This window comes from Medicago truncatula, chromosome 5, assembly GCF_003473485.1.
Source record: "Medicago truncatula cultivar Jemalong A17 chromosome 5, MtrunA17r5.0-ANR, whole genome shotgun sequence".
In the NCBI taxonomy this organism is placed as follows: Eukaryota; Viridiplantae; Streptophyta; class Magnoliopsida; order Fabales; family Fabaceae; genus Medicago; species Medicago truncatula.
In genome coordinates, this window is record NC_053046.1 from 33,502,199 (window position 1) to 33,517,098 (window position 14,900).

At 32.0% G+C, this 14,900-nt stretch overlaps 2 protein-coding genes across 3 annotated transcripts; both read right to left on the reverse strand.

Annotated features, from left to right (window-relative positions):
* Window positions 1-2,517: 2,517 nt before the first annotated feature.
* LOC11423432 (cytochrome b-c1 complex subunit 8-2, mitochondrial) lies at window positions 2,518-6,784 on the reverse strand. Its single transcript, XM_024784016.2, has 2 exons — window positions 6,524-6,784; window positions 2,518-2,906 (listed from the first exon to the last, which is right to left on the reverse strand). Exons 1-2 carry the CDS (start codon window positions 6,691-6,693, stop codon window positions 2,858-2,860), a joined length of 219 nt encoding a protein of 72 aa, XP_024639784.1. The 5' UTR covers window positions 6,694-6,784; the 3' UTR covers window positions 2,518-2,857.
* Window positions 6,785-10,771: 3,987 nt separating this feature from the next.
* On the reverse strand, window positions 10,772-14,294 carry LOC11425929 (KH domain-containing protein At3g08620). 2 transcript variants are annotated; one of them, XM_024784610.2, is made up of 8 exons: window positions 14,163-14,294; window positions 13,842-14,053; window positions 13,452-13,540; window positions 12,950-13,101; window positions 12,490-12,588; window positions 12,186-12,302; window positions 11,758-11,901; window positions 10,772-11,199 (listed from the first exon to the last, which is right to left on the reverse strand). In XM_024784610.2, the coding sequence occupies exons 2-8, from the start codon at window positions 13,934-13,936 to the stop codon at window positions 11,050-11,052; spliced, it is 846 nt and encodes a 281-aa protein (XP_024640378.1). In that variant the 5' UTR covers window positions 13,937-14,053; window positions 14,163-14,294; the 3' UTR covers window positions 10,772-11,049. The 2 variants fall into 2 exon arrangements, with proteins under 2 accessions (XP_024640378.1, XP_024640379.1); XM_024784611.2 differs by having other exon boundaries at window positions 13,842-13,912; window positions 14,163-14,259.
* Window positions 14,295-14,900: the final 606 nt, after the last annotated feature.

Consider the following 14,900-nt stretch of genomic DNA (forward strand, 5'->3'; position numbering starts at 1 on the left):
ATTATTTATGTGTATAAATTATCTAAAGGAAATTTTTTTGTCAAACAGTATATGTCATTAGGCAATGCACAAAATCATGCCGCAACTTGAAACAATTAATTAAGAATGAAATATGTGATCATAGATTATCCAACTGTCAACTTTGAATTAGCTTTTAATTTGGAGGGGTTTGTCAAATATGTATTTAGTTCTTTATTTGCATAAGGAAAAACCTGCAACTTTATAAAAGTAATATGTGAGTGTTTCCAAAACAATATTCCTTTTTATCTTAAACCAGTGTGCAACTATATAAACTAATTTCTCGTCCAAGCGATTTGAATTATGGAGAGAGGAAAAACATTAATCAATCAATTAAGATTTATTAAATACATTTATTCTTAATTCCATCCATATGAATCAATCATTAACCTATTTTTTTAATAAAATCTGATAACTAATGAGACACACATAAGATATATATTATTGTAAAAATAAGCATGCAAATTGCCGCATTTCATGCAGCACTTCAATTAGAAGTCAAAAAACGTGGTAGCAATTATTTGAAAACAAGATTGTTTGAACTTCTAATCTAATAATTAATTAATAAGATCCATCATAGTTGAAACAACTAAAGCTCAGATATCACAACCAAACGGCAAGAGCTAGTTTCATTATTGTCACATTATTGACTAACTGAACAAAATTAAGGATAACAAACATGAAGATTATCCAATCTATCCTCGCATGAGCGAACACGCCAAGGCGTACCAAGACACTGAATTGTCTGTTTCTACGTGCTGGCTCACGAGTTTAACTACCATTTCCCGTTATTCCCAGTATTCAAAAAATGAAACTAAGTTTGGTTCGTCAAGAGATAACTCAACCTATTCAAGAAGCCTCCTGCACTTCTATTATGAAGTGGATACTTAAATCACTAGTCACAGTATATTGGTCAATAATTTCCTTTGGGAAAGTGAAAAGAATTGGCCAATACTCGCTAGATGCAAATCTAGGTGTATTGCATATGAATCATTATCAGATATATAGCAAGGGGCATGACACTGATATTGATTTTTTTTTTCTAGACTTTGAAGTTTCCAAACAAAGCTACTTACATTATAGGCAATTCTATGGATATATTATATAGAAGAAAAACAATTAGAGACACATAAAATTCTCAAATAGTTACTATTATTATAATGTTGCTGAATTGAAGGGTCATTCAGAAAATCATCATGTCACATTCTTATTGACACAACATAGAAACACATATTAGAGACACATATAAAATGCTCAAATAGTTACTATTATTATTTACATCCATTGAGAATATTATCAGAAACCTACTTGCCACTTCAAGCCTTCAAGATGAATCAGAAGTTGGAAGAATCTCTTTCTCAACAATTCCATTTTCAGAATGAAAATAGGAGCAAGACTTGAGTCGAATTTCTTCTTCTAATAACTCATCAATCACTGAATCAACAGTTTGAAGAGGAGTGTGGTGCAATATCCTTCCACGGATAGCTTCAAAATCATCGCGAAGGGCCATAAAAAAATTGAACCAAACGTTTTTCTCTTCGATAAATATAAGGTTTAAAAGTTTGCAATTCTGGAGATTCATTAAGAGGCAACTTATTCCAAAGACTTGACATGGTACAATAAAATCCTTGATGCTCTTATTGTTTTGCAGAAGTGCTCAAATATCTCTTTCCAAATTTAATAGTTTTACATAATCAGTCCGTGCTTACAAACTTGACACGATATTCAAAGCCTCTTTGGCCGTTTCACATCTTGAAAGTCGAATGTGTGTTGATGGCGAAGCAGAATTTTTAATCCAAGTAATGATATTTGAATTGTTAACTTTCCATGCCTAGAACATCTTCGAATATTTTCCAGTTTTATCGTCTTCAAGCTCAATCCAGTTTTTATTGACATATCCCCACATTCCCTTTCCTCTCAAAAACTTACTGAATTCACAACTTCAATGAAAATAATCTTGCTCATTTAATTGCACAGTAAATTCTTGAAGAGAGTCGTCTTTAGATCATTCCATAATTCACAATCAAAGAGATAACGATTAAGGAAATAAGGGAACAAATCATTTGCAAATGTTTCCAGGATTTTGAAAAGTATATACAAACAATGATGCTTTCAAAGATTTGTTGAAGCAACGTTTTGTGCCACAAATAGTGTTTTAAAAAATTGATACCAATACAACTTTATCTACATCTTTGGACAACTTGAATCTAACATGTTGATTCTGCCGTTTATACATCTTAATCAACTACGGAGACACGCACAAGCAATAAACCGTGAGGTAATATGAGACATGTTGATGGCTTGATTTTCTGTGTAATATAGGCTAACCTAACCCTAAGATTTAACAGATCGATTAAAACTGAGGATGCAGAAAGAATTATTTGAGCAGGAATATGAAACCCCTAGTAAATGCACTTCATGTGGTAGTCACCAATGGAAATTCTACATCCAAAATTCATGCTATCCAAAATTGATTCTCTTTTACTCAATACCTGACTGTGATGTAACCACTAGTAAATGCGATTATTTTATTCAAATACACTAATTTCATCATAGGGGTAGAGTGATTGTTACATTACATAAATCAAAAGACCAGTCCAAAGTTTAACATATAAATTCATTTTGGCACTCATCACAACATTATTAACAGGACATATATTATCTTTTGTAACATGCAAAACAAAGAAAAATATCATTTAAAACCATAGTTGAAACAGCCAAAGCTCAAATATTTCAACCAAAGGGCAAGAGCTAGTTTCACCAATGTCACATTATTGACTAGCTGAACAAAATTAACGACAACAAACTCGAAGATTATCCAATCTATCCTCGCATGAGCTCAGTACCTGTGGTGGAGCTTCTCCTGTTCCACGAAGTGCATAGCATACCTACATTCATACGGGATATTTAACATTCACAAGTTAACCACCAACTGCGAGAGATTGATATTTTTGGCTACGTGGCCCAGATACATAATTCAATGCTAATAGGGAAATATGAATTTTCGTTAAAAATAAAACACTGCAAATATACATCAACCCACAAATAATGTTCACAATTTAGAGAAAAAACCTCGTAATCACAATGAGAAAAAGAAAAGAAAAAAAAATACATATGTTTTCCCTTGTCCATGTCACAAAATATATCCTTTTTCCAATTAACTTTTCATACATCTAATGTCAAAATGCCAGAAGTGATCATTAGGTCCAATTCTCTTATACAAGATAAGTCTTGACTCTGCACAATTACTTATTATTCACTACCTAATGGCTAATGCTATTGCTTACCATATCATATTCAATTCCCCTATTCCCAGTATTAAGAAAAAAACATGGCTACTGTGTATGCCTGTATGGTTCATCAACAGACAACTTTGCCTATTCAAGAAATCCCCTTCTATTATCACAAGTGGATACTTACATCACCACTAATGTCCCACAATTTTGTCCCTTTTTTTAACTGTTACCTATCCCTATACAAAACTCACATTAGAACAAAAGCCTCCACTTAATATTGGATCTATTTTGGAGGGGGAGTGTTGAGAATTTAAAATTATGTTATGATACTATGTGAATACTATGTCATAAATAAGATAGACCTAGAGCTGATTCAATATTATGTGAATATTATGTAGTAATAGGCTTGGTTTTTGTTGTGAATATTATGTTGTAAATAGGATAGACCAAGAGCTGATTTGATTATGGTCTAGCCCCTAACCAAGGGATTTGGTTGTACTCGTTAATTAGTATAAATAAACACATTGAAGGATACTTCTGCAGGCATTCAAATCAATATATGTTCCAAATTCAAGTATGTTGAGATCAGAGAAATTCAGAAAACCATCCTGTCACATTCTTCTTGACACAACACACAAACAGAGACATTGAAGTCCATTCAAAAACTCGATGTCTACTTCCCACTTCAAGGCTTCAAGATGAAGCAGATTTTAGTTTTCAATATTTGATACCAAAACAGAAGGAAAGAAGAATTTCTACTAAAACTTAAAGAGGATATTAATCCATTGAAAAGCATACCAAACTAAGTTCATGTATGGACGCACAATGGAAAAAGTGAAATGATTTCCACCAGGCAATCATTCCGTATGATTGGTTACTATGTGTCATAAATTGTTAGCTACAATCTTGGTGACTAAACAATGATGCTTTGTATTAAGTTGAAATTTTTCACCAAATTTTAGCTAAAACTTACTTTTCAAGTATAAAAAACTAGAACTATAAACCATTTCAATTCAAACCTCTGAAGCAAAACACAATACTTAGACAACAGACTTGACACTAACACATAGACATCAATAATAGCTTAAGTTAATGCAATCACATGTATAAGTGCCAGACACCGTACACGTCTTTAAACTCAATTATAACCAAATCTTTTACAAAATCAAATTCATTTGAAACCAACAAAAGTTGACCACAAAAATTCACCAAATAGAATCATAACAAGCAAGTTGAACAGCAAACACCGAGCAAAAACCTATCAGAATACTGTTCATTTCAATATTCATTCAAATGAAATTTTCTCTTTCTCCTAGCAATTCAATCCTAAAAAAATATAAAAATACAATCCATAAGCAGACTCAATCAAGAAAAATCAACAATACCATAACATGTTTTCTTCAAGTAAAAATTAATCAAAAGATCTATCCTTTTTGGATCTATTTTGTTTCACTCCACATAATAATTAAAGGAGCATGTGCTCTAATTTCTTTCACACCTTCAAGAAGAATGCTACACGAGAAATTTAAGGCAAGTTTTTGGGACTGCATCACAGCATATTGGTCAATAATTTCTTTTCAAAAAGTGCAAAGAATTGGCCAGTAGCCCAATACTCCCTAGATGCATTTCTAGTTTATGAAACATTGTTACATATGGCAAAGGGCGTGAGCATGACACTGATACATTTGATTTTGAAGACTTAACAGGCTCCAATCACAGCTACTTACTTTATAGGCAATTCTAAGGAGAGGTGAATCTTTCTAACCATGGGATGCACTTTGAGACTCATGGTAATACTAAATTTTAACAAACTAACTTTTAGGAAATAATTACCAAGTGAAATAATTTACTTTTGTATAAATTTGTAGTAGTGCAAATGAGCAGTCATACAATTCTGTGTTTCATGAATATCGGCATGGGCAATGGTTACAATTAATTTTTTTACAAACGGTTTAGATCAAATATCATTTTAATTAGCATGTGTGAACATGTGCCTTTTTAATTGAGGAATTTAATATTGATCGTTTGCTTTGAGCCAACAGTTTTTATTGTTAATATTATATCCTTTCACTCTCATATTAACTAGCTCCCCTCACTTGCTATGCCCCCTATATATAATGATTATGATCTTAGCTATATGTGTGTGTGTGTGTGTGTCTTTGTATATAATTTTATATTTTAGGTAGCATTTTATGATGTTTCACAATCTCAGATCATAAAATAGGATGTCAGTTAAGATAAAACGTATTGCGCCATCAATATTAGATGACACTACCAAAACAGGGATTAAATACATTAACAAAACAGTCGTAAATATGTTGTTGATGAAGTGCCATTCAGAAAACCTTAATGTCACATTCTTATCGACACAACATACAAACACAGACATATAAAATGCTTGAATAGTTACTATTTAAACCCGTCCATCAAGAATATTGTTGGAAACCTAACTCTGACTTCAAGATGAAGTAGGTTTTAATTTTTAGTTCTCAATACAAAAAACAGCTGCTAACAATCAAAGAGATCACCAATCCATTAAGAAGCATAACAAACTAAGTTCATGTCTAGATTTACAGTGGAAAAAACGAAGAGATTTCATCCAGGCAATCGTGAATTTTTTTATGGCTAACACTTAACACTAACTAAATAAGTTGTTAGGTTGAAAATTTTAGGCCAAGTTTTACATCAATCTTGTTTTTTAAAAATAACACAAGAAACATAACTTTCAGTTCAAAGTCAATTTTAACCAAATAAGTTTTACAAAACAAAAATCATTTGAAATCAAAAAAGGTCAACCACAACAACATACATTCAAATAGAATCATAACAAACAGTTCAACCGGTCTCGAGGCAAGGCAAAAACAAACACAAAGGAACTACTCCACACAAAATGTATAAAAACCTAAAATGTTAGCAACTTCAATTCAATGAAGCACCATCACAAACTCAAACTCAATTTTAAGGAAAACAACTTCACAAGACCAAATTCATTTGAAATCAACAAACAGTTTAGCATCAAAATTAATAAATCAATTCAGTATTCATTAAAATGAATTTTTATCCATTTCTCCTAGCAATTCAATTCTATAATCAAAACAAAAATCAACACAATCCACAGCCATACTCAATCAACAAAAATTATCAATAAATAGATCTGACTAAATCCCTAGGTAAAAATAATTAAGATCAAAACCGTTGAAAACCGCAAAATCAAATCTAGCTTGTAAAACAACAAGAATCATAATGATTAAATTGAGAAAGAGAATTACGAGTAGGTGCCGACGACGGGAACAACCAATAGAAGAGCGCTGATCCAATTTTCGGAGACTTTGTGATGAATTTTGGTGGGAAGATCCTTCCACAGACCGGGCATGATTTTCTGCTGGAAAGGAGAAAGAGCATACACCACAGATTTTACAGGAACGATGTTTTTACCCATCTTCGAGAATAATCGATTCAACAACGACGCTAAGGAATGAATGAGCGAGAGCGAGAATGAGAATGCGAATGAAATGAAAGCAATACCCTAACCTTACTTCTTTATGGTTTTTTATTGGACCGGGTTTGATTCTTTTTTATTGGACCGGGTTTGGTTCTTTCCTTTCTGAGTCCAGTCCAATACGACGCCGTTCTTCAAGTTTCGATTCTTTGTCTTATTTTTAGTTGGTTTTTTGAGAGAGTCTTATATTTTAGTTGGTTCTTTAATTCTTTTTTGTTTGTTTTTGCATAATTGAATATTATGAAGAGAGAGAAAAAAATCAATTAAGTCTGTTTATTTGTTTTTTATTCTTCTTCGAGATAATCGAATTAACATGTTAATAAAATAAAATAAGATGATTTGGAACCTTATTAATAATCTAAAAGACTTTTGGTAAATAGTGTTTCGTTGCATGTATGGTCGTAATAATGACCTCATTACTAGGATTAGTTTTCAACCTTATAATTCTTCTCTTTAGAAAGCCTTGCAGGTATTTGGGATGATTTTCATTATCACGTGGTATGGAAAATTGGGGATGGTCATGGTACTAATTTCTAGCTTGATAAGTGGTCTCCTAATAATGGATCTTTTATATCTCTAAGCAATTAAACCTATGTGGATACTACCCTTTATGTAGGGATTTTCTGACTTCTTCGGGAGATTGAGACATTATTTTCGTAACGAACAAATTGTCAGCTAATATTGTTAGTCGAATTATCGCGCTTCCGCCTCCTATGGATGATGATGTCCTTGGTGGTATATAGGATGGGACAGAACCAATATCCCCCATTTCACAGTTCAAAGTGTGTACTCCTAGCAGCATCAAAATTGTCCTGATGTGGAGGGTGACTATAAAATCCTTTAAAAATGGAAAGACCTGCATCGCATTCAAGCATTTATTTCGTTAGCTGCGCATAGGCATATCCTTATATTAACTTTCAAAGGAGTAGAAGAGGTGTTGGGATCTCTCCTACTTGCCCGTGTTGTAGATGAAACAATTCTTCACGTGCTTCGTGACTTTCATGCAACTCGAGTATGGCTTCATATTGTTCCAACTAGTTTTATAACTAATTTCTTTTCTTTTGATTGCATGGATTGAATTTTCAATAACCTCAACAAGAAAGGGGTTGGGATGAGTAGCTCCAAATGGCATACCACCTTCATGACAACTTGCTGGCATTTATGGAAGTGGGAGAACAAAATTATCTTTGAAGTTGATTTCCAGAGGCCAAACAACAAAAATTTATAGATCAAGAGTTTTGTTAAAGATATTGAGGATTGTATTTTCGAACATCTTCATAGCGGTCTTAAGTTGAAGGAAACTATCTACATAGGATGGAAGAGGTCGTAATAAGGTTGGAGCAAACTTAATAGTGATGACGCTTACAAGGATAGGGGAGAGATTGTTGGATGTGGGGGTCTTTTTCGTGACTTGGACGGTAGATGGATTAAAGGCTACAATAAGAAGATTGGTGTGTGTCATGCCTTATATGCAGATATGTAAGGGTTGTATTTGAGATTAATTGGACATGGCATGGAGAGAGCCGTTTTCTCATCTAATAGTGGAGAGCAACTCAAAGATTTTGATCAACATGATTCCTGGCAATTTCCATTTCAATGAGAATATCCCTATTTTAGTCTAGCGTATCTAGAAGCTTCTGAAGATGAGATGGCAAATCAACCATACTCTATGTTGATGATATTTCTGGAGCTTGTATGTCCATGAATGTTCATTTAGTCTAGGTTTTTTTTCTTTCTAGGGCGTCCTCTTTTGTAAAAAAAAAAAAAAAAAAAACAATTACCCACACCTCGCTATTTGTTCACAGGAATGCAAGCTCCTTCATTTTCCATTGTTGTGCTTCCACCAAAGACCTATCCCTTTCTCAAAATTTATTTGGTTTCTAAATTTGATTGATTTGGGGCAAAATGAAATTTAGGGTTTGTTATACTTTATGCATAAACAAAAATCTTATACTAAGGTATAATTATTTTGTTTAGGTTTAGGCTCAATTTAAAATGACGTGAAATTGATACTCAAACCATCAATGTCAAATTTGTTTTACTTGGTTCGATATGGACTAAAAAAAACCTAAATTTAGTTTTTTAGATTCATCTGATCACTAGTTGGACTTTTATACCACTACTTGCCACAATATCTTGAAGGATTGACCTCTCACCTTGAACTTAGAAACGTCTATGTTTTTGGTTTGAAAAGTTAAATATGAAAACCAAACTTGTTCGAGTACAATAAGGTTAAATTTCCGTCTATTTTTTCCTTTTGCCAACGTATTGGTCACCCTTATGATATTGTGAAACAAGGTGCATGGTTTCTTTAAACAAAACAACAAAGCTAAAAGTTAAATCGGTTAAAGAGGTGTCGGTTGCTAGAAAACTCATTTATAATATAAAGTATAAATGTATAATAATCGAACCTGCTAGTGTTGGTAATCAAGACATAAGAAAAAGAGAACGAAAAGTTTGTTGTGTTGCAACATGTTTGTGAGTTTAGAAAGAGAAAGAAAAGTCTCTTGAGTTGCAACAAACTAATAACAAAGAGGAAGCCAGTGTTAGAGACAACATAGCGTCAGAAAATGAGTATGGTGATAATAATCCTCTCTTATAGTTCATTTATAAAGATTCATTTGAACATACTAATGAGGAAAGTTTTAGTTTTAAGGTTGATTATCCTAATAAGGTTATAGTAGAAAATATATATAAACTTGGAAGAAATGTACAATTTATTCATTTGTGAGTAAAATTAAAATAATATCAAATAGACAAAATATAAAAATACTTGTTTATCTCATAAAAAAATTTACTTGTTTAAAATATATTATTCATGCTAAAATGATAGAGAAGAGTATGAATAAGGAGAAACATTTTTTTAGAAGAATAAGAAGAAATACGTACGCAATTCAAATAAAAATCACTTAGATACATTGATAAAATATTTTTTTTTTTTTGACAAAACATTGATAAAATATATATCATTTGATTATTTCAAAAGTACATAATATTAACATTTTTCTTTTATATGTTTTTTTTTCACTCATTTGTGTATGCCAAATTGTTTTTATTTAAATATATGATTAAATAAAAGATAGTACAATTAAATAATGTCAATTGATATGACTCAATAATTTTTCTTTAATTTTTTTCATTTCATGTGTGAGTGTCTAAAGATTTTCTCTCAAACAAATGTAATTGGTGAATCAAGACTTTAAGCTCGTCATTATGGTGTTAAGTAAATGGGGTTAGGCAGAAGAATGGAGAAAACTAGGGACATGATATACCCCACAATGAAGAAAAGAGATCTAAAATAGCATCACTTTATAGAGACAATCATTAATAAGTCAAAGCCAAAAGATAATTTAGTTTGGCCCGGTAATAGTCACGGACAACAACTTCCACGTCTACATTAATCTCAAGGACCCTACGATTAGACATTATCCTTATAATATGGCTAAATAATGAATCATAGTTTTATTGTGCTCAGTAAAGTACACACTTGATATATGACATTTCTTTTCTACACTTTTTATATCATGAATCATCAATAATCAGTTTTTAATATGTAAAATCATCTAAGTATGTGTTTGGTTTAGAGTTTGGCGATGATTGACGCACGTTTTGAAGCCTTTTTGTCATGATTTGGAAAAGCTACTGTATGTAGCTTCAACGTGAGTTCTTACCGTGGTTTTAGTCTGATGTGAAAATGACACCGCATATTCAAACATAAGCTAAGACATTAACTCAATTTAAAGTTTGCGAGAAAACCACATTTCAATCTTTGGAGAACACACTCTTGAAAACAGACGAAGAATTTTAGTTGCGGCCTAAGCATCCGAATAAAGATTAGTATCATAGTCGGTCTTAAAGATTGAAACCGGTGGAAATTCTACATAAAATCATAAAAATGACAAAGTCTCCTTTAGAAAACTTAATATAAAGTTTCTAATTCGTTTTTATCTTTTGTTTTTTCTTTTAAATTGATCATTTAAATATTCAACTTGAAAGCAAATGTTGTGTGAAACTGATATTTACACACATTAAAGAAATACACACACCATCAACAAACCTGTCAAAATATAATAAAAGTAATAACTGTGTTAATTATACAATTCTTCTAGTGCAGTTGAATGTGACAATAGACATATATGCAGCATATAAACTATCAACCCCTTCTCCATTCTCCTCATCATTGTGTTCTCCAAATTGGCATCATATCTTCAATGTTTTCTCATTGCAGCTACACAGCATTTACATTACATACATGAAGTAACTTCAAATGCAACAATTTCTTAATGTAGAGAAAGACTATTGGTCAGTTTTGGCTCTTTTTATCATTTCATTGGAGGTGAATGGAGAGAGACTACCACTCAGTTGAGGGCTCTCTTCTCTAAAACTTGAATTCAGCATTGCAAGTTCTCTAAGTTGTTGCCTCTTGTAAATGTCTTGTGACTCATCCTGCACAAAAGAATAATAAAGGAGAGTTAGAAATATTTTGGCACAAGAATGACGTTTATCTTAGAGTTTAATTTTGATACATTGTCAGTGTAAAACATTTTACAACCGTATTGATATCTTGACTATATCGAGTTTGTGTTTTTTTACTACATGAGTGTAGATTTCTAAAACAACGAGTTTTCCTGTAACAGGCTTCTATTTAGAGGAATTGGATTCTCGACCGTCACATAGTCATGTAGTTGTTGATCTCAGATGTTAAATGAAGATCATAAGACTTATATTTCGAGTTACATTTTAAAGCCGGTTTGGTAAAATCAAAATATTAGTCCTCTGATCTTTCATTCAATAGCCGAGCTCACTTGACTGTGTGATTGCATACTTTCCCTTACTGCAAAAAATCCAAGTGCTCGTTTAACTTCGGCAAGTAAAAGAATATATTTGGCAATACCTTGCACGAAAATGCATATTATAATGGACAGTGTGTCAAGAAAAGAAGAAAGTGAAAAAAACTGTTATTCATATTACTGAAATAACAAGAGAGTTGAAAAATATAAATACCACAGGTTTGAGTAGCTCTTCTATGATTTCTTGTGCTTGTCTCAACCTTAAATCAACAACATTGACAGGTAGCTCAGCCTCGATCAAAATGTGCAGTGGTTCATTCAAGTGCTCAAATCCTGGCCTTCCCCTCAACAACTCTTCCTTTAGATTATAAAAAAATAGGAGAAAAAACAAACACAAATCAAAAGAAGGTTCGTATGAGATTAGATTTGAAAACGGTTATACAGAATGTCACTTCCACCTTACGAATTCGGTTTTAAAATTGTATTAATATGATACCAGAGTCTATCAATTTAGACCATTCATCATATTATCCACGCACCAAGTTCAACAATGTTGAACATCTCAACATAAAAATCTAACAGTGTGATAGCAAATTAGATTTTGTTTACTTGGAAAACAATCCACCAAGGGAGAGAAAATACCTTATCAAAGTCTTTTATTGAACCTTTCCCTCTGATAAATACGCGGCAACCAGTAGTAGCCTCCACTCGCTTCAACGAATTACCCCTTGGGCCAAGAAGCCTCCCAACAAAGTTGAACTGAAAATATTACATCATGTGAACTCCTAAATAAAATAAGCGTGAGAGTAGAAGAATGACACCAAGACGTTCTTCTACTCTCGCACATATTGTAATGAATATGATCTCTCAATTCATAACACAAAAAAATTGATGAGATATATGAACATATTAAAAGTGCATTTATATAATGTTTCAAATATCTTACAGTTGGATGGTTATCATGAGGAATATCCAAGCGCAACATCTTCTTCACAATGTGAGAATTTGAGATTGCTGGTGCTCTTTGCCAATCCACATTTAGCCCCTGATGTAATATTGGACTTAATCTCTTAGCAGATTTAATGGTTAAAGGGTAGAGATAAAAACATAATTGAAAGAATGAAAAAGAAATGGAAGGGGAATATTGGTACATGATAGAAATAAAACATGGTATAGCTTCTATGTTTCAAAATTTTGAAAAAAAAATACAGATCAAGGGATCAGATATTATTTTATATTCTTTTACAATGGTTTAACATTAAAAATGTAGCACCTTTAATTGAAATTAAAGGCGTTTCTGGTGTCCGACTCTAACACATATGATTACATTCAAACTATTACCGATGCCTATGTGTTAGTGTCGTGTCTGGTGTGTATTGGAAGTATAGAACAGAAACAATGCTTACTTCATGCGACAAGCTGTTCCATCCAGTGAAACTTGATGTAGTGTCTAAAGAAGGCATAAGACTAGGTTTGGTACTTCCAAACTGCACTCTGTCATAGTCACTAAACCCTTGGTTCTGCATCAATCCACTCTTTCCAGATGCCCTTAAAATCTCTGATAATAAAGTACTACATTAATATAAGAACAGACATAAAGTAGGAGAATTTCCAACTAAAAATTGTTAAATAAATATGAATTAAATGTTACTAGTAAGCACATGAATTTATCAACAGAAAAGCAACTTCACTTTTGTCAAATATATATACAGGAGACTAATCATTTTTTCATAAAGATAAATACAGTTTAGTGCATTATAAAGGAGATAATAGTCCTCATAACATAAGAAAAATGAGATACTAGGCCAAGTAATTAAGAAAACTGAGTTTATGAATACAAATACAACATTAAAATTTAAAATTGTCCAAAATAAAAACCCTTTAATATATGGATTTAGAATAACCAACCTTGATTTAAGAGTCTAGTACATAAGGGTAAGACTTGCATGAAAGGTCCAAGCTTCTGATATTCTGCTACCAACTCAGTTAAGTATTGGCTATACAAAACATAAATAAGAATATGCAACCAAAAGTTAATTAAACTCATCACAACACATACATATAAGTATTTTTGGTCTTATCTCTCAAGTTCTCAAGAAGATTAGCCTAGTATTCCGGAATTCATCAACCGGTCTGACAATAGATTCGGCTTAACCATTTGAGTTCAATCGCTTGATAACATACGTATAAATATTCTAAAAGTACTACTATTACTTGAATAAAATCAAAATTTCAATAACAAGTATCAGAAGAAGAATTATATAGTACATATGGATATAGATATACATATACATATACCTATCAACATCAAAATTGCTTCTCATGTTTATATTTGGTGAATTAGCCCTTGCTGTTCCTGGTGAGGAAATCTGATTGTTGTACAAACCAGACATCAATTCAACACAAAAAAAAAAAAAAAAGGATTACACTAAAAGAGTATATAGAAAATTCAAAGGGATTAAGAAAGAACAGAAAAGATGTCTGATAACAAGGGTGTGGCCTCAAAAATCCTGTTAAGAAACATAGAATCACTTCACAAAAACTGTGTTTGATTGATAAAAGAGAAGGTAGTGGATGAAAAGAAAGGTCACAAAACTAGAAATATAGATAGAGGGCCACCTTATATGTAAGTAGATTAGTAGTAAAAGCAAGCCTTAAAGTGTGTCTCTCTCTATTTGTTTATCTATCTAACTCAGTTATTGTTGTTTTGTTGACTTCTGTTACATGTGATGTGTTGTGTAGCTGTATGTATGTTTTCAGTTTTACTTACCAAATTGAAGCCTCAATGAGTAGTTTCTTTCTATAAAATAATTACCAATCAACAAGTATAGATAAACAGCTTAATTAAGTGCTTATAGTATAAGCGTTTGTTATATAAGTGTTCATGTGTTAGTCAAACTATTGTTTTAAGCTATCACGAAGAGCTTATGATAATAGGTTGAGAATACTTACGGATATGTCGTAAACTGTTGTTCTAAATTCTCCTAAAAAAGTTTCGCAAATATTTATGGACATTATTTGGATTAAAAAAATCAAAATGATGTGGAATTCCAATATGTCCACATGTGATATGCCACATGTCACGTCATCGAAGTCGACCCCAAAATAGGATGGGGATCAAAAGTTAAAATTAATTAAAATAAGGGAATAAAAAGAGATTTTAAAAATAGGGGTACCAAAACTAAAAAAATTGAAAAATAAAGGTCTCAAAAGTGCATTTAAGTCTATCAGAAAACAATGTTAATTTTTTTAGTAGATAAACAAAATGACAGTAATCATTGGATACTCTCACATATAAGTGGAAGAGTCAAATCTGAACCACGATCATAGCGTCGAACTAACAATTTCAATAATTTT